At 38.1% G+C, this 18,940-nt stretch overlaps 1 protein-coding gene across 1 annotated transcript in view; it reads left to right on the plus strand.

Moving 5' to 3' along the window:
- The first annotated feature begins 8,246 nt into the window (after positions 1–8,246).
- The window catches only part of LOC103585031 (serine/threonine-protein kinase tousled-like 1), a 70,747-nt gene continuing 60,053 nt past the window's right edge, over positions 8,247–18,940 (plus strand). The window contains exons 1-3 of the mRNA XM_008565892.1: positions 8,247–8,370; positions 9,619–9,671; positions 13,864–13,935. Coding sequence (XP_008564114.1) covers positions 8,247–8,370; positions 9,619–9,671; positions 13,864–13,935 — 249 coding nt within the window. The remainder of the gene's footprint in view (positions 8,371–9,618; positions 9,672–13,863; positions 13,936–18,940) is intronic.

Genomic DNA, 18,940 nt, shown 5'->3' on the forward strand with positions numbered 1-18,940 from the left:
CAGACCCATTAATTTATACTAACTTGATCTGTGACAGAGGTGATACTGTGATGTAATGGGGAAAGGATAATCTTTATAATAGATGTGCTGGATCAATCGGATGTTCATATGGGAAAGTAAATAACTCAACCCTCAACTCTTACCATGATTCAAAAATCAGTTCCAGGTGAATCGTGGATCTAAGTGTGAAAGATAAAGCAATAAAACTTCAATAAGCATAAATAGACTATTTTTATGACTTTGGATTGACAGATATTTCATAACTGGGTGACAAAAAGTTTAAAGGAAAACATTTGATAAATGTTAACTGTATTCAGATGACACAGTAAGAGAGTAAAAAAGCAAATCATAGAAGATTCATACACAGAATATGAAAAGAATTTCGACAAATCAAGAAGGGTTAAAGTCACACAGTCCATGTTCATAGTTTCAAAAGCTAAATTTTTCTGTAAGGCCTATAATGAAAATTGGTAGAATCTTGTCCCATCCTTCCAACCGTAGATTTTGTCTTCCCAGAGACAGTCCCTTTCACCTTGTAGCTTTTTATTGTATGTGTTTTGTCTGTATTTCAAAATAAGATTATTATAGTTCTTTTTCTTTTTCAGTTTTAGATAGTAATTGACTTTCTATCATAGAAGGTGAGTCAACTCTCTTAAATGATCCAACCTTCTACCCCTACAGAAATACTTCCCTGCCCCCATACTAATTTTGATATATTTCAATTTTTGGTTGGATCAGTAATTCACTGTTTATATTATGACTGTAAATTTATTCATGGCTGAGCCATTTAAGATTTTGTTATTACATTTCTTCTTTTCTATAATGGTTTGTTTCCCTAGAGTTAATAGTTGACTTATTTCTTCAGTTTTTTAGCGTTCAGTGTAGTCATCCATATTCTGTCCAGCAGAGGTGTGTGAATCTCTCAGTATTTTAAAATATACATTACTGGGCTGGCCAGTTAGCTCAGCTGGTTAGAGTGCAGTGTTGCTAACACCTAGGTGAAGGGTTCGGATCCCCATAGTGGCCAGCTGCCAAAAGAAAAAAACCACACACACACACACACACACACACACACACACACACACACACACACACACACTATTCCCTTACTCCCTTTCTTTTTAAAGACATCCTCCCCTCCCCCTTCATTCTTCTCTTCATTCTTCTCTTCTTATCCTTCAATCCTTCATTCTTCTCCTCTTACCTAGACTAGTAGCTCTGTTTCTCTGGGATGTCTGTCATCTTAGAATTACCCTTCTTGTTCAGCATGGGAATTTCTTTTGTTTATGTCCTATTTGAGCTCCTGTTTCCTGTATCTTATATCTTCTTTTTGTTGGTTTATTTATTTTTAGTGGAGCAGATTATCTCGTCACTTCCTGAGAACAGGTACAGGTACATGGGTAGTGAATTTTTCCAGACCTTGCATGTTTTCCTCCTCCCACTGGTTGTTAGTTTATCTGAGTAGAATTCTAGGTTGGAAATCATTTTCTCTGAATTTTGAAGGCATTGTTCCATTGCCTTCCAGTTTCTAGTATTACTGATGAGTACTCCAGAGCCATTCTGATTCCTGATCCTTTGTAAGTGATGTATTTGTTCTTCTCTGGAAGCTTTTAGGATCTTATCTTTATCTCTAGCATTTAAAATTTTTTATTATGATGTGCCTTGGTGTGGTCTTCTTTGAACCAATGTGTTTAGTTCGAGAAAGTGTATCCTTCCATTTTGGAAACTCATTCTTTCCAGTTCGGGAACAGTTTCTTGAATTATGTTTTAGGTAATTTCAGCTCCTCAGTTTTCCTGTTCTTTGTTCTGGAACTCTCATTATTTGGACCAGGACCTCTAGTTTTCTTTTTTCTTCCAGTTTTTTGAGTCTTTTTGGGGAAAGATTTTGGGAAGATTTCTTGAACTTTGTCTTTCAGTCCATCTTTTTTTTTTTCCTTTCCATTTCAGTTATATTTTCAGGAGCTTTTTTTGTGTGTGTGGGGGGGGTTCTCTAAATATTTCATTTTTATAGCTTGCTGTTATGAGGATATTAGTAACTTTTATATTTGTGTATGAAGTTTTTTTCCTGCTGCCTAGACTGTTTCTATTTCCTTTTTACTTTTTGTATTTTTTCAGGTATATAGTGATGTTGGACTTTGTTCATACCTATGCATTAGGCATTTAAACACTTTTCGGAAGCTTTGTGTGAGTAGGCAAGGCTTTTTAACTAATGGGTTTAGCAGTAGGATGATCTGGCTGAGTCATTTCTCTGAGGGAATTACAACTCTTGGTGTCTTGTAAATCTTGTCTCTTGAGATGGTCTGTTTTCCAAGAGAGAAATTTTTTTTCCTTTTTGTCTTTTTTACTGACCGGTAACGGGATCGCAACCCTCGGTGTTGCGCCTGCACCGCGCTCAGCCAGTGAGCTGGAACCGGTCTCCACATGGGATCCGAACCCTCGGTGGGAGTGCCGCCGCGCTCCCAAGCGGTGCACTCTCCAGTGCACCACTGGGCTGGCCCTATAAATGTCTGGATAGCTGATCGCAACCCTCGGTGTTGCGCCTGCACCGCGCTCAGCCAGTGAGCTGGAACCGGTCTCCACATGGGATCCGAACCCTCGGCGGGAGCGCTGCCACGCTCTCAAGCGGCGCACTCTCCAGTGCGCCACCGGGCCGGCCCCCAGAGAGAAATGTTTACAATCTCTTACCTGTGGAGCATAAGTTTGGCTGCTGACCTTCTAGAATTGAGCATGGAAAGAGGGATAGAGGTCTCTTCATTTAGTGTAGAAGTGGACTTAATCCCTTCTATTTCCTGAACTTTGCCTCAGTCCAGAGTTCTCCTGGGCTCACCATTTCTAGACAGTAAATCTGAACTCTAGTATTTGTGGTGATAAGTCAGCAGTCACTTTTTTTTTTATTTTAACTTCTCAATATACATTGTATTCGATTTTCATGACCCCTTACATGTTACTCTTTCCCCCTTCCATCACTCTCTCCCCCACATGTCTTAAAAAGTTTAGGGAATTGTTGTGATTGTTGTGTCTTCTTCCCCTCCCCACCCTTTGTTTGTGTGTGTGTGTGTTTATTTATTTTTAGCTCCCACAAATAAGTGAGAACATGTGGTATTTCTCTTTCTGTGCCTGACTTATTTCACTTAATATAATTTTTTCTAAATCCATTCATGTTGCTGCAAATGGTAGTATTTCATTTTTCTTTATGGCAGAATAGTATTCCATTGTGTAGATATACCAGTTTCCTTATCCACTGATCTGACAGACATTTGGGCTGGTTCCAACTTTTGGCTATTGTAAATAGTGCTGCAATAAAAATTGGAGTACAGGTATCCCTTGGGCATGATGATTTCCATTCTCCCGGGTATATTCCCAGTGGTGGAATAGCTGGGTCATATGGTAGATCTATCTGTAATTGTTTGAGGAACCTCCATACCATTTTCCATAAAGGCTGTACCATTTTGCAGCTCCACCAACAGAATATAAGAGTTACTTTTTCTCCACAACCTCTCCAGCACTTATCCTTCTCAGTCTTTTGGATATTAGCCATCCTGACTGGAGTGAGATTATATCCTAAAGTGGTCATGATTTGCATTTCCTGGATGCTGAATGATGTTGAGCATTTTTCCTTGTGTCTGTTGGCCATTTGTATATCTTCCTTTGAGAAATGTCTATTCAGCTCCATTGCTCATTTTTTATTGGGGTAATTTGTTTTTTTGCTGTAAAGTTGTTTGAGTTCCTTGTGTATTCTGGAAATTAATCCTTCGATGTATGTTTTGCAAATATTTTCTCCCACTGTTGGTTGTCTTTTCACTCTGTTGATTGTTTCTTTTGCTATGCAGAAGCTTTTAGTTTTATATAATCCCATTTGTTTATTTTACCTTTAGTTGCCTGTGTTTTGGGGGTCCTACTCATGAAGGCTGTACTACTCCTACTTCCTGTAGTGTTTCCCTATGTTTTCTTTAAGGAGTTTTATTGTTTCAGGATGTATATTTAATTCTTTAATCTATTTTGAGTTGATTTTGGTATATGGTGAGAGGTATGGGTCTAGTTTATTCTCCTACATATGAATATCCAGTTTTCCCAACACCATTTGTTTAAGAGGCAGTCTCTTCCCCAGTGTGTGGACTTGCTGCCTTCGTCAAAGATCAGATGGTTGTAGGTGTATGGGTTGATTTCTGGGTTCTCTGTTCTATTCCATTGATCTGTGTGTGTGTTTTTATGCCAGTACCATGCTGTTTTGGTTATTATAGCTTTGCAATATAGTTTAAAGTCAGGTAGTGTTATGCCTCCAGCTTTATTTTTTTTGCTCAAGATTGCTTTGGCTATGCGTGGTCTTTTGTTGTTTCATATAAATGTCTGGATAGCTTTTTCCATCTCTGAGAAAAATGTCCTTGGAATTTTGATGGGGATTGCATTGAATCTGTAGATCACTTTGGGTAATATGGACATTTTCACAATGTCAATTCTTCCAATCCTAGAGCATGGGATATCTTTCTATCTTCTTGTGTCCTCTTTAATTTCTCTCAACAGTGATTTTTCACATCTTTGGTTAACTTTATTCCCAAGTATTTTATTTTTTTGGTGGCTATTGTAAATGGGCTAGCTTTCTTGATTTCTCTTTCTGCATGTTCACTTTTGGAGTATGGAAGTGCTACTGATTTTTGTGTGTTGATTTTGTATCCTGCAACTTTACTGAAATCATTTATCAACTCTAGGAGTTTTTTTGTAGAGGCTTTAGGCTGTTCAATATATAGGACCATATCATCCACAAACAGGGAGAGTTTGACTTCCTCTTTTCCAATCTGGATGCTGTTTATTTCCTTTTCTTCTCTGATTGCTCTGGCTAGTAATTCCAACACTATGTTGAATAGTAGTGGTGAGAGTGAGCATCGTTGGCTAGTTCCTGTTCAGAATGATATTGGCAGTGGGCTTATCATATATGGCTTTAATTGTGTTGAGATACTTTCCGTCTATACCTAACTTGTGAAGAGGCTTCATCATGAACGAATGTTGAATTTTGTCAAATGCTTTTTGTCTATAGAGATGATCAGATGGTTTTTGTCTTTGCTTTTATTGATGTGGTGTATCACATTTATTGATTTGCATATGTTGAACCAACCTTGCATCCCTGGGATAAATCCCATTTGATCGTGGTGTATAATTTTGTGTATGTGTTGCTGTATTCTTTTAGCTAGTATTTTGTTGAGGATTTTTGCACTATATTCATCAAGGATATTGGCCTGTAGTTTTCTATTTTTGATATGTCTTTGTCTGGTTTTGGTATCATGGTGACGTTTGCCTCATAGAATGAGTTTGGGAGAATGGGCTCTGTTTCAGTCTTTTGGAAGAGTTTGTAGAGAATTTGTATCAGTTCCTCTTTGAAGGTGTGGTAGAACTCTGCAGTGAATCCATCTGGTCCTAGGCTTTTCTTTGTTGGGAGCCTTCTGATAACAGCTTCAATCTCTTTTTTTGTTATTGGTCTGTTCAGATTTTCTATATCATCTTGGCTCAGTTTTGGTAGTTTATATGTGTTCAGAAATTTATCCATTTCCTCCAGATTTTCAAATTTGTTGGCATATAGTTGTTTATAGTAGTCTCTAATGATTTCTTGTATTTCTGAGGTGTCACTTGTAATTTCACTTTTTTATTTCTAATTTTTGTTATTTGGGTCTTCTCTCTTTTTTTTCTTAGCCTTGCTAAAGGTTTGTCAATTTTATTTATCTTTTCAAAAAACCATCTTTTTGTTTCATTGATCTTTTGTATTGTTTTTCTGTTTTCTATTTCATTTAGTTCTGCTCTGATCTTAATTATTTCTTTCCATCTACTAACTTTGGGTTTGGATTGTTCTTTTTCTAGATCTTTAAGGTGAAGCGTTAGGTTGTTTATTTGCCATCTTTCCATTCTTCTGAAGTAAGCATTAATGCAATAAATTTCCCCCTTAGTACTGCTTTTGCAGTATCCCACAGGTTTTTTTATGATGTGTCATTCTTTTCATTAGTGTCAAGAAATTTTTTGATTTCCTGTTTGATTTCTTGTTGGACCCATATGTCATTAAGTAGACTGTTGTTTAATTTCCATGTGTTTGTACAGTTTCCAGAGTTTCATTTGTTATTGATTTCTAATTTTAATCCATTGTGATTGGAAAAAATACATAGGATAATTCCAGTTTTTTTGAATTTGTTGAGACTTGCTTTGTGACCTAACATGTGATCTATCCTGGAGAATGTTCCATGTGCTGATGAGAAGAATGAATATTCTGAGGTTGTTGGGTGGAATGTTCTGTAGATATCTGCCAAGTCCAATTGGTCTAAAGTGTAGTTTAGATCTTCTGTTTCTCTATTGATTTTTTTGTCTAGATGATCTGTCCAGTGTTGAGAGTGGGGTGTTCAGGTCCCCTGCTATTATGGTTTTAGTGTCTATCTCCTTCTTTAGATGCAATAGTGTTTGCTTTGTAAATCTGGCTGCTACTACATTGGGTGTGTATATATTTATGATTGTTATGTCTTCTTTTTTTTTTTTTTTCCTTTTTGTCTTTTTTCGTGTCCGGCAACGGACTGCAACCCTCAGTGTTGCGCCCGTACCGGACCAGGACCGGCAACGGGATCGCAACCCTCGGGGCTGCGCCCGCCCCTCGCTCAGCCAGTGAGCGGGAACCGGTCTGTATGTGGGATCCGAACCCTCGGCGGGAGCGCCGCCACACTCCCAAGCGGCGGACTGTAGCAGTGCGCCACCGGGCCGGCCCGATTGTTATGCCTTCTTGATGGTTAGATCCTTTTTTCATTATTATGTGGCCTTCTTTATCTCTCTTTATGGTTTTTGCTTTAATGTCTATTTTATCTGATATGAGAATAGCTACTCCAGCTCATTTTTCATTTCTATTTGCATGATATATCTTTTTCCATTCTTTCACTCTTAATTTGTGTGTGTCTTTACAGGTCAGGTGAGTCTCTTGAAGACAGCATAGGGTTGGGTCCATCTTTTTAATCCAGTCAGTCAGTATGTGTCTTTTGAGTGTGGAATTTAATCACTTCACATTTAGTTATTATTGAAAGGTGTTGATTTACTCTTAGCATTTTACTGATTTTTGTTTAGATGTCTTATGTACTTTTTTTTCCTTTCTAAATTTTCTGTTTGTCTTCTGTATTTGTTGGTTTCTTGGGGTGGTAGATAAACAATGTTTTTTCTTTATTGTTAGCATTTTTGTTTTGCTGGTAGGTTTTGTTCTTTCTTGAGTATTCATGGCAGTGAAGGTTGTTTATGAGGTGTCAAACCCAGTACTTCCTTGAGAATTTCTTGTAAGGCTGGTCATGTGGTAGTGAACTCCCGCAGGGTTTTTTTTGTCTAAGAAATACACTATTTTTCCTTCATTTTGGAAGTATAGCCTTGCTGGGTAAAGTATTCTCAGGTGGCAATTTTTGTCTTTTAGTGTTTTGAATATATCATCCCATTCTTTTCTGGCTTTAAGGGTTTCTGATGAAAAGTCTGATGTTGTTCTGATTGGGGCTCCCTTATAGGTGACTTGCTGCTTCTCTCTTTCAGCTTTTAAGATTCTCTGTTTGTCTTTGAGTTTTGCCAGTTTGACTATCACATGTCTTGGAGAGGACTTTTTTGGATTGAATATGTTAGGGGATCTTTGGGCCTCCTGAATCTGGAGATCAGTGGCCTTCCCAATACCTGGGAAGTTTTCTGCTATTATTTCATTGAATATGTTTTCAATGCCATTTCCTTTTTCCTCCCCTTCTGTAATACCCATGATTCAGATATTTGAGCACTTAAGATTGTCTGTTAGATTTTCTTCAATTTTTTAAATTTCTTTTTCTTTTTTCTGGTCTGCCTGTGTTAATTCAAACAGCCTGTCTTCAAGGTCAGAAATTCTCTCTTCCACTTCTTCTAGCCTACTGGTTATACTCTCCCTTGTGTTTTTTATTTTGTTGAATGAATCCTTCAGCTCCACAAACTCTGCTACATTCTTTTTCAAGGCATTGATATCTTTGTACTTTTCTTCTTTCAGATCCTGTATATTTTTTCTCATTGTGTTGTCTGAGTTTTCTTGTATCTCAGTTTCCTTAGAATTGTTGCTTTAAATTCCTTGTCAATCATTTCAAAGACTTCCTGTTCTGTAGGATCTTGAGCTTGAAAGTTATTGTTTTCCTTTGGTGGTGATGTACTTTCTTGATTTTTCATATTTCTGTTATCTTCCCTTTGGTGTTTTGTCATTGTGGCAGGGGGTATCACAATCCACTCACTTCATCCTGATGTCTGCCTTGGATCCTGAAGAGACTGTCAATTCTGTGCAGCAGGAACTAGCCTGGGCTCGGAGTCCCACGACGCCTGTCTGTTCCAGCATGGCTGTTTTGGGGCATGTGGGCCCCGAGGCTCGTAAGTCCCTGTAAGCAGCGGGGACCACCCTGGGCTGAAGGTCCTGCAGTGCCTGCCTTTTCCAGTGTGGCTGTCTTGTAGTGTGTGGGCCCTGAGGCTCTCAGGCTTCTCTGGGCGGCAGACACTGGCCTGGACTGGGGTCCCGTGGCACGCTGCTCTTGCCTCTTCTGGTGCAGATCTCACGTCTCCTTTTGTTGCTTTTTAATAGTTGCTAGTCGGTTGTTTTGTGAGAGCGAGCAACACTAGGAACCGTCTACTCCACCATCTTGACCAGAAAGTAGCTGTCAGTTTTATCCTTTTTTGTTCTCATGTGTGCTTTTTCTGGCTGCTTTCAAAAATTTTTTTTGTTATCTTTCGTATTCAGCAGTTTGACTATGATGTGCATAGGTGTGGTTTTCTTTGTACTATTCTCCTTGAGGGAATCACTGAGCTCTTTAATCTAAATTTATGTCTTCACCAAATTTTGGAATATTCTGTCTATCATTTCTTAAAATATTTTTTCTGCTCCTTTTTCTCTTCTCCTGTGACTTCAGTTACATGTATGTTAGATTGCTTAGTAGTGTCCAACTGATATTACATTTTAATATTTTTCTCTCTGTTCTTTTGTTTGAATAATTTCTTTTGACCTTCCTTTAGTATTTTCTTTCTCCATTCTGCTGTTAAACCCATCCAGTGAGTTTTTTATTTTAAAGAGTGAAATTTTCCATTCTAGAATTTATATCTAGCTCTTTTTTACAGTTTGCATTTTCCCACTGAAATTTCCAATTTGTTCATTTATTCAAGCATATTTTCCATTGTTATTTTGAACATACTTATAATAGGTGCTTTAAGATCTTTATCTGCTGATTCCAGTGCTGTGTTACCTTGTGGTTGGTCTCTATTAATTATCTTTTCTCTTGAGTGTGGGTCACCTTTTCTTATTTCTTCATATGTTTAGATTTTGTATTATATCCTGCACATTGTGTGAATGACACAGTATAATGACTCTGGGGTTTGGTATATTCTTCTGGAGAGTGTTGATTTTTTTTGTTTTTGTTTGTATTAGCAGGCAGTTAACTTGGCTCAGCTGAAATGTAAACTATATGTTCCCGGAGGGCAGCAACTGACATCTCTGTTCAGTTGTTTTAGTCTTATCTGGGCTGTTTAGAGTCTGAAGCGCTCTTGCATAGATCAGTGAGCAGCCAGAGATGTGGGCACAGTTAATATGAAGAATTTGGGAATCTCCCTTTGTTATACTTCATTTTCCAGCATGTCCCTCCTTAATTTACAGCTCCTTTGGTAGCCTGAATCTGGTTTTTCAGGCAAGTAAGATGCAGATTTTGATTCAAGTTTCAGCTGCTCTGTGCAACTCTCTCAGGGCCTTCCCTCTGGCAAAAGTTATAAAAACAAGAAATCCACCCAGAAAGAAGTATTTCCTTCTTTCAAGTGTTTTATCTAGATTCTGCCTACTTTTGATTGCTCAAGTTTGTTCAGGTAGTTGTTTTTCATATTTTTTCCAGAATTTATAGTTATCTGTGGAGATATTGGTCTGATGTGAGGTATTCTGTTTTGCTGGTGATGGAATCTATATATTTTTATTATTTGTTTAAAAAGATAAATTTATCTCATGAATTTATATTGATACTTATTCAAATTCAGGATTGTAAGGTTTTTTTTTTTTTTAAACCTCTGCATCTTCTTTTTTCTTTACTAAGAATTGTGGTTCTCAAGGACATAAAGTAGATGATAGAATTAGAATATCTCATAATTATTTATTTACTTCATTCTGTATCACACACAGCAGTCTCAAAATAACAATACTCGTTCTATCACAATGACCAAAGTGACCAGTGAAAACAGCCAAAAAAATTTTTTGTGTGTGCGCTTTCCACACAGTTCATCCCCCAGTTTTTTTTTTTTTTTTGTCTTTTGTCTTTTTTCCGTGTCCGGCAACGGATCGCAACCCTCAGTGTTGCCCCCGTACCGGACCGGGGACCGGCAACGGGATTGCAAGCCTCGGTGCTGCTCCCGTGCCTCGCCCAGCCAGTGAGCGGGAGCCGGTCTGCATGTGGGATCCGAACCCTCGGACGGGAGCGCCGCCGTGCTTCCCAAGCGGCGCACCATCCAGTGCGCCACCGGGCCGGCCCCATCCTCCAGTTTTAAAAATGTTATACAATTAACAACTTTGCATGCATTTAACCATTAAATATTAATATTCTTTCCCTTGTAGTTCTCATTTCATCTTTATCAACATGTAAATATTATTGCTTGCCTTCAGTTCTTAGACTGATGAGACTATTCATTTTGATTGTCTGAGGCATGTTCTCTAGTAGATTCTTTAAAAAGGGTTCATGGGGGCCGGCCCGGTGGCGCACTGGAGAAGTGCGCTGCTTGGGAGTGCGGTGGCGCTCCCGCCGAGGGTTTGGATCCCACATACAGACCGGTTCCTGCTCACTGGCTGAGCGTGGTGCAGGCGCAACACCGAGGGTTGTGATCCCGTTGCCGGTCCCCGGTACGGGCGCAACACCGAGGGTTGCGATCCCGTTACCGGTCAGTAAAAAAGACGAAAAAAGGAAAAAAAAAAAGGGTTCATGGGAGCAGTATTTCCTGATTGTTTACATTTTGACAACAGTCATCTGTGCCTTCAGTGTGTTAAAAATTAATTTTACTGAATATAAAACACTTTGCTCGTATTTCTTTCTTTGAATATCTTAAATATGTTACTCCATTTTCTGGCATAAAGTGTTATGTCTGAAAAATCTGATGTTGGCCTTCTAGGTTGATATTTTTTTTTTTCCTTTTTGTCTTTTTTACTGACCGGCAACGGGATCGCAACCCTCGGTGTTGCGCCCGCACCACGCTCAGCCAGTGAGCGGGAACCGGTCTCCACATGGGATCCGAACCCTCGGCGGGAGCGCCGCCGCACTCCCAAGCGGCACACTCTCCAGTGCGCCACTGGGCCGGCCCCCAGGTTGATATTCTTGGGTGTGTGTTGCATCAATCAGTTTCAATTAAAAAATTTTTCAGGGAAGTTTTCTTGAGTTGCAGTTACTATTTTCTTGTTTTAGTACTCTTCAGGACTTCTGTTACGTGTGTGTTGAATCTTTGTTGCTTCATTAGTTGTTGCTTTCTCTCAGATACTTTCTGTCTCCTTATTTCTTTTCAAAGATGTTCCTCCTTTTTACCTTTTAGTTCTCTTCAAGCATTGTCTCCTGTACATAGTTGCTCTTTGGTTCATTCAGGTTTACTTTTCATTTCTCTTTTTTTTTCCTTTTTGTCTTTTTTTTTTTTTACTGACCGGTAATGGGATCGCAACCCTGGGTGTCGCGCGTGTACCGGGGACCGGCAACGGGATCGCAACCCTCGGTGTTGCGCCCGCACTGCGCTCAGCCAGTGAATGGCAACCGGTTTCCACATGGGATCCGAACCCTTGGCGGGAGCGCCACCACGCTCCCAAGTGGCGCACTCTCCAGTGCGCCACCGGGCCGGCCCTACTTTTCATTTCTGAGACTAATTTTCTAATGCTTTTCTGAGTTGTGTTACCTTATTTCTGAGTTTTTCGAAATCTGATTTATGTTTTTCTTTCATGTCTTGAATCATTTTTGTAATGTCTTTTAGCTCATTTTGATATAGTAAGTTACAGTTTCCACCTGTTTTGTGGGTGTGTGTGTTCTTGGTTCTTGGTGTACTTTTATTATGAGGATCTCAGTTTGTACCTTATTTTCCTTTTTCTTAAAGTATATTTAAGGGATTGACTTTATATCATTTTCTTTTTGATGGCTGGCTGTTATGGGGATCAAACCTTTGATCTTGGTGTTATCAACACCGTGCTCTAACCATCTGAGCTAACCTGCCAGTGCTTGACCTACATTATTTTCTGTTGCTTACTTTTATGTGAAATTGGGTTTCCTGGACACAAAGGAGGAGGTGTGCTTCAGGATGGCTTTTCTCACAGAGCTCCCTCTGCTGTCGTTTTTGGGCACTCTTCAAAACTGGCATTTGCTTTCTGAGATTTCCAGGCTTTTTTCCCTTCTCCACTTTTATCTGGATAATCTCTTTCTTTTATTGTTGTTGTACCTATTGTGCTCAATTTTGATTCCACACCCAGTAATTTATATTCATTGTGCTACTCCTTGCACTACATTACTATTTGAAAGGGCAAATTTTTTCTGATTACAGCTTCTGCACTCAAATCAATGTGCTGGTTTTGGTGAATACCTGTTGCTGTTTTGAGAGTCTCTTGTTCTCAGTTCTCAAAGATACCCTGTTTCTTTCTGTGTCCTCCCATACAGATAGTGATACCATGCAGGTTTTGTGGTTGTTGGTGATTTGTCCCCACCTGCTATTTTGGGGGGATTTTGTGGAGATTCTTATTGCCTGGTTTTGTTGTAAATGTTGTCTGTGGGTTTTTGGTTTACTGTTTAGTTTTGTACTTTTTTTGTGGGGGTTTACATATGTCCAAACACTTTACCACTGCTTCCATTGTCCCACACTCTTTGTAATTTATCACTTCTTAGTGCTGTTGTTGGTGTAATTTGTTTCAAGTTTGATAATCTTGCCGTAATTAGATTATAACTTTCTGTGTTGCTATCCTGTCTTGGAAACAGCCTTTCCGGTGTGCAGCATAGTGCTGGACGTGTATGCAGTAACTCAGATTATCAGTTTGGAAATGTATCTAAGGATAATTATAGGACAACTTTCAACTTAAAGATAGTAGCATTAGCAACTGCTCTTACAAATGGAAGGGAAACGAGGATGTCAACTGGCCTACCTATACATGAAATTAATTCATGTATTATTTTTTGGCATATTATATGCCATACCCTGTCAGCATCTGTTGTAAACATTCCTGGAAGACATTGGTCTAATGTACTGATGGTCTACAAATTCCACAACAAAATAACCATTATAGAAGCATACTAGAAACAACGCAGACGTCCTACAGAATGATAGCTCATTTCTGTTTGTCACAGTTCAAAAATATTGTCAAGGAAATAGAGAAATTCTTGAACAAAGCAATTGAATTTGTTGAGATGATAAAAGATTTTCTTTGAAGATTAAGTCAAAATAAAAAAACAAGGACGGTCTCTTAATATGAAGAAAGGCAAAGGGGTATGTATGTGACATGTAATGGAATTTGATAATTGTGAAGGGAACCTGAGGAGCACAGGTGATAATTTTGGTTAATGGAAGCATTGGTTTGTATACATTGGGTAGTAATTTTAGGGGTCTTGTTATCCTAACAATGGCTGAATTTTTTGCTATTGAACTGGTTTTCTAAAAAATCAACCAGTACAAGTCAGCTCCTGAAACAGCAGGACTTTATTGATTATTTAAAACTTTACAAGATATTTATAGTGTTAGGAACTTGGTATTTCGTATTTTTACTTCATTTGACTTTCTTGCTGTAAGAAATCATACTTTATTTTCATTTGTGAATATAGATTATATACTTTATAATAAGTTTATTTAAAATTACCTCTAATTTTTACCTTCTTAAAAATCTTTTAACAGGCCTCAACAAATAATGAAAGCTCTAATCACAGTTTTGGAAGCTTAGGATCTTTAAGTGACAAAGAATCAGAGGTAAGTAATTACGTTTTTAAAAATTTTTTTTCAACTGTATTGTCTATAAAGTAATTTCATTTTAAATATGATACTATTAAAGTAGAAGCTGGAATTACCTTTTTAATTAAATAGGTGCTTTTTTTCTTCATCAGTCCTTGTGCCAAAGGTTAATACTTTTAAAGTTTCTTATAGGAGTATTTTGTTCTGCCTTATGAAGCACAACATTTGTATTGGAAACTGTATGAGTATTTGGCATTAGAAAGAAAATATAGTTTCTTTTGTTACGTAGTTGAACTTGTGTATTAGTGATGTGCAGATGGTCTTAATGGAGGATAGTTATTAGCCATTTGTAATTCTGTGAGATGAAGGTGGTTTTTCAGATACTTTGGGTTTCACAGTTTTCTATTATTTCTTGTTATACTTCCCTCTTAGTTTGATCCTGAGTAAGGGGTTTTGTATTTTCTGAGATACAGTTATACATTTTTTTTTTCTCTTTATAGAATTTCTCGTAGAATCATGCTGCTGGTTTTCACTTTTAATATTAAGAAAAATCTGAGGAATTCCCTCCCCTCCCAACCACTTATTGACCCCGACAAGAAAATACATGGGGTTCTATAAGTAGCCATTCGGGTTCATGGTATAGTTCACTTTGAATATGCTGTACTTGATGGTATCTTTTAAAAATGGGTAGACAAGAAATTCTTTGGGTTCTAGCATTCATTTGTTGATGCTACAACTTCACTTTTTGTAGATACAGCCTTTTCTCTCCTCAGATTATACAGTTCTGTCACTTAACTTTTTAACATTTATGTGTATGTGTGTGCGTGCTTTCCCTGTCAATGTTAACTTATTTCTACTTGATCCATTTTAGTCTTTTTCCTGCTTGGGTTAGTATAGACGTATCACCTTGATAATATCAGTAGTTCATTAGCAGTCAGTAACTCCTAGGCATTTGGTTTCACTGTTCAGTGGAAAGGGAACTTCAAAGATGGCATCTTTTTAGCCCTGTGTTATTGAAAGCATATAGGAATCTCTAGGTAGACAGTTTTATGCAGTTCTAGGCAGGCACCCTGACACTCCAAAGGAGTGTGGCATAGGGCTCTCACTCATCAGGCTTTCCCTTCCACAGAGACAACTGGCAGGCAGCTGAAAGGACTGTGCAAGTGACGGGACTTTATCTGCAGTAGGTTCCCTTGAGGTAAGCGTTAGTAGCCCCTGTAGTGCCAGATTATCATAGTTTAGTTTTTTTCAGATTAACACACTTAAACACTAAGTCCTTAAAAATTTTAGGTTTAGCTCTAGTCAAAGTACAGTTTTAAAACTATATCAAGAATGTTTTCACTTTTTATTTCCTTGTCTTTGGAACATTTCTTGATATTTTCACAGAATTGGGTATATTTAGTAGTTTCACATGTCTCTTTCATAGGCTTTTGTGTTATGAAAGGCAATAAGATAATTTTAGATATTTCCCTATTCTATTCACCAAATATGGTGTTTTTGATAGATGTTTTTTAAAAATAGCAAAACACAGTCAAAGTTAGATCACCTATAACAGTGATATCTTTCTATGTTCTTTATAGGTACCTGTATTCCCAATATAAGTTATAGATGTAGTATTTGGATTCTTTCAGAGGAATCAGTCTGTAAGAAAATTCCACTTCCCTCTACAACATTCCAAGGATCACTGTTGGCTATATTTTTGGTTTAAAAAAATTTTCTTAAGATCATAGTGGCAGTTGCAATGAAACACAGTTTGGTTAACCATTGGATGTACTTATTTGTATAGAAGTTTTGACATTTGGGGCAGCAGTAGAAAACCTTGATAAATCTTTTGGCTTTTGTTGTTCTGTGTTCTATATCTGGGATTTTTAAAAAATTAATGATTAAGTCTAGTGGCACAATATTTTGGAAATGACTACAGATTATGCATTTTCCTTAAGATTTAAAGAAGCAGCTTTTTTATTATTTTTGGTTTATCTTTCCATTTAAGAAGTTGTTTATCTGGAAAATGATTTGCAGACTTTATATAGGTAGGTACCTTAATAAATTCCCTTGGGGTGAAATTTTATAAACATTAAAATACAAGTATTCATAGTCATTAGGTAAAGTTTTGCAGAGTAAACCGTTGCGGGATAGAAATACTTCTGTTTTTCCTGGTACACCTAGTAGTAAAGTTTATGTAGTATTCCATTGTCTTCTGATGTCATTTATTCTTTTGGTAATCCATCCCTTGGTTCATTACATTTTAAAAAAATAATAGTTTTTGTGGGCAAATAGACTAGAAGGTTTATTTTTATTTTTTTATTTTTTTCCTTTTTGTCTTTTTTACTGGCCGGTAACGGGATTGCAACCCTCGGTGTCACGCCCGTACTGGGACCGGCAATGGGATCGCAACCCTCAGTGTTGCGCCCGCGCCACGCTCAGCCAGTGAGTGGGAACCGGTCACCACATGGGATCCGAACCCTCGGCGGGAGTGCTGCCGCGCTCCCAAGCGGCGCACTCTCCAGTGCGCCACCGGGCCGGCCCTAGAAGGTTTATTTTAAAGTAAATATCTGTCTTCTCCCACCCACCCTTACTCCGCCCTCAAATCTTTTAGCTTTTCTTCCTGGTATTTATTTTCATATTTTAATATAAGTAATATGCATATCCTATTTTGCTTCATCAATTGGGCATTATGTGTTAACATACTTTTAGGATTTATGATGATTTTAGGTCATTAATATCCCCTTTCCCTACTCTGTGTCCTCCTACCCAGTTGTCTTTTCAGACATCCAGAATCTTTGTTTTCCTTCTATCCTCTTACTGTTAAAACAGAACAGCTCCTAATAGTCACTGTTAGGTTGACAGAATCTACTTCAACTGAAATTTTAACTTCAGTTTGTATATGAATTACTTTATATATGAATTTGACTTTTATTTCTAAATGTAGGATTGTAGAATAAAAATGTTCAAGACATAGGGCAGTGAATCTCAGCCCCCACTGAACTTTAGGTCAACCGAGAAGCTTTTAAAAATACCAAGCTGCCTAGGTGATTCCACTGGTTTGCTAACTTATGGTATAGGAAGTATATGCAAGAAGGGTGAAAGATAGGGTTTTGAAGCTCTTGTATTTCATGGTATGCAGTTTGGACTTACCATGGAAGTGGAAGGTAATGGAGAGCCCTTGAAACAGGGGAAACAAAAAACAAGGTAGAGTTGTGAAAGGCTCCCACAGGTGGCAATGTAGAGGATAGGATTGGAGGGAGGTGAAAGCTGAGTTCACTTAGTTAAGGAATACTTCCTTCTTTTAACAAAACTCTAAACCTCCAAGGTTTACTATTAGGAAAAACTTGAAGTGAAAGAGGTTCTCAGGTCTGCCTTTGGGCTTGACTTCTTCAGATTCTCCTTCTTTGGTTACTGAGACTGTCACCACCCAGGGCCATGCTTCCCACACTTTGATGCGCAAATCAGTTAGTCACTTCTATTCTTATGTCAGTGGGTCTGGGGTAGGAGTTTGTATTTCAAAAAAGTTCCCACATTCCACTAGATTTAAAAAGTAGAATCAGTAGGGTTTGATGCCTTCGAATTAGCATAAAGAAGGAAAGGGAGGAGCCTATGTTTATATAACTAGATTTAAAGGTATCTAGCTTTAGTGCCTTTGAGATAGGCAACACAGAAGGAAGATGAATAGATTTGGCATAGAAGGTAATGAGTTGAATTCTGGACAATACTGAGTTTGAATACCTGTGGAACGAACAAGTGGAGATGGTACTGTAGGCAGTAAAAACTATCAGGAGTTCAGGAAAGAGATCAGGCTAGAGATGAAGGTGTAGGAGTCTTTGGCATAGATGTTAATTGAAGGCTTGGTTGTAGATAAGCGGATCTCAAAAGTGTGGTCTGTAGATCCTTTCCCCCTGAGACTCTTTCAGGGGGTTCACTGGGTTAAAATGCTTTTTTGTAACACTGCTAAGGTATTATTTGGCTTTTTTACTTTCATTCTCTCATGAGTTTACAGTAATATTTCTAGAGGCTATATGACTTGTGATGACATCATTACTCTGATGATTTATAGATTGTGTATTCTACTGTTATAAAATTTTTTCTCTTAAATCTTAAAATGGTGAATAACAGTAGTTGTAACCCACAAAAATAAAAGCTTTCTGGGGTCCTCAGCAATTTTAATTTAAGAGTTGTTAGAGGATTCCTGAGACTCAAAAGTTGAAAACCCATTTTGTTAGAAAACTTATCCTGATAGTGTGTAACAGTAGCAGGTAAGATAGGTGAGATGGGTGTGCTGAAGAAAGAGGAGTGTGCTGTTGAGGAGGTGGGTACACAGTGGAAAGAAGAACAGGAGAAAGTGAAGGAGGGAAATATGAGTAGAATGGAATGTCACAGAAGTCAGTTAAGATAATGACTGTAAAAAGTGACAAAGAATTTGTCACTTAGGCTTAATTTTAGTAGATTAAAGGGAACAAGATGCCAAATTTTAGTCAGTTAAGGAGCTGTTGGAAAGTGAGGAAATAGTGATGACAAATATTGCCTGCTTTTGGCAGAATTTTGACTGTGAAGGAAAGGAGACAGTATATGGAGTCAAACAGGCTTGACATATTTGTGCTAAGGAAAGAGTCAGAGAGCTATGATGGAGACAAGGAAATGCTGAAGAGGGAAAAAGATAGAAACAAAACCAAACACTTTTTCCTGGAGGAGGTATGAATGGGTGAAATCTAGACCCTGGGTGGGCAGCGTTAGTCATAGACAGGACTAGAAACATTTTTTTTTTTTATCTGAATTGGGGGTAAATATATGGACTTGTATATCTAATAACCTTTTCTCTTAATTCACCATGGAAATAGGTTATCAGTTAAAAGGAAAGCAGCGTGAATGGGTTGTGGATTTGAGGAGTGATAAAAAATTTTATGGGAAAGACAGGGACGGGTGTTTACCAGGGCCACTCATCCCTTCTGAATCACAACAATTCCTTGAACTTGTTAGACAAGTGAACAGACATGATGTTGATGGGGCGGCGGGGGGGGGGGGGGGGGAT

This window comes from Galeopterus variegatus, unplaced genomic scaffold (assembly GCF_000696425.1).
Source record: "Galeopterus variegatus unplaced genomic scaffold, G_variegatus-3.0.2 Scaffold211, whole genome shotgun sequence".
In the NCBI taxonomy this organism is placed as follows: Eukaryota; Metazoa; Chordata; class Mammalia; order Dermoptera; family Cynocephalidae; genus Galeopterus; species Galeopterus variegatus.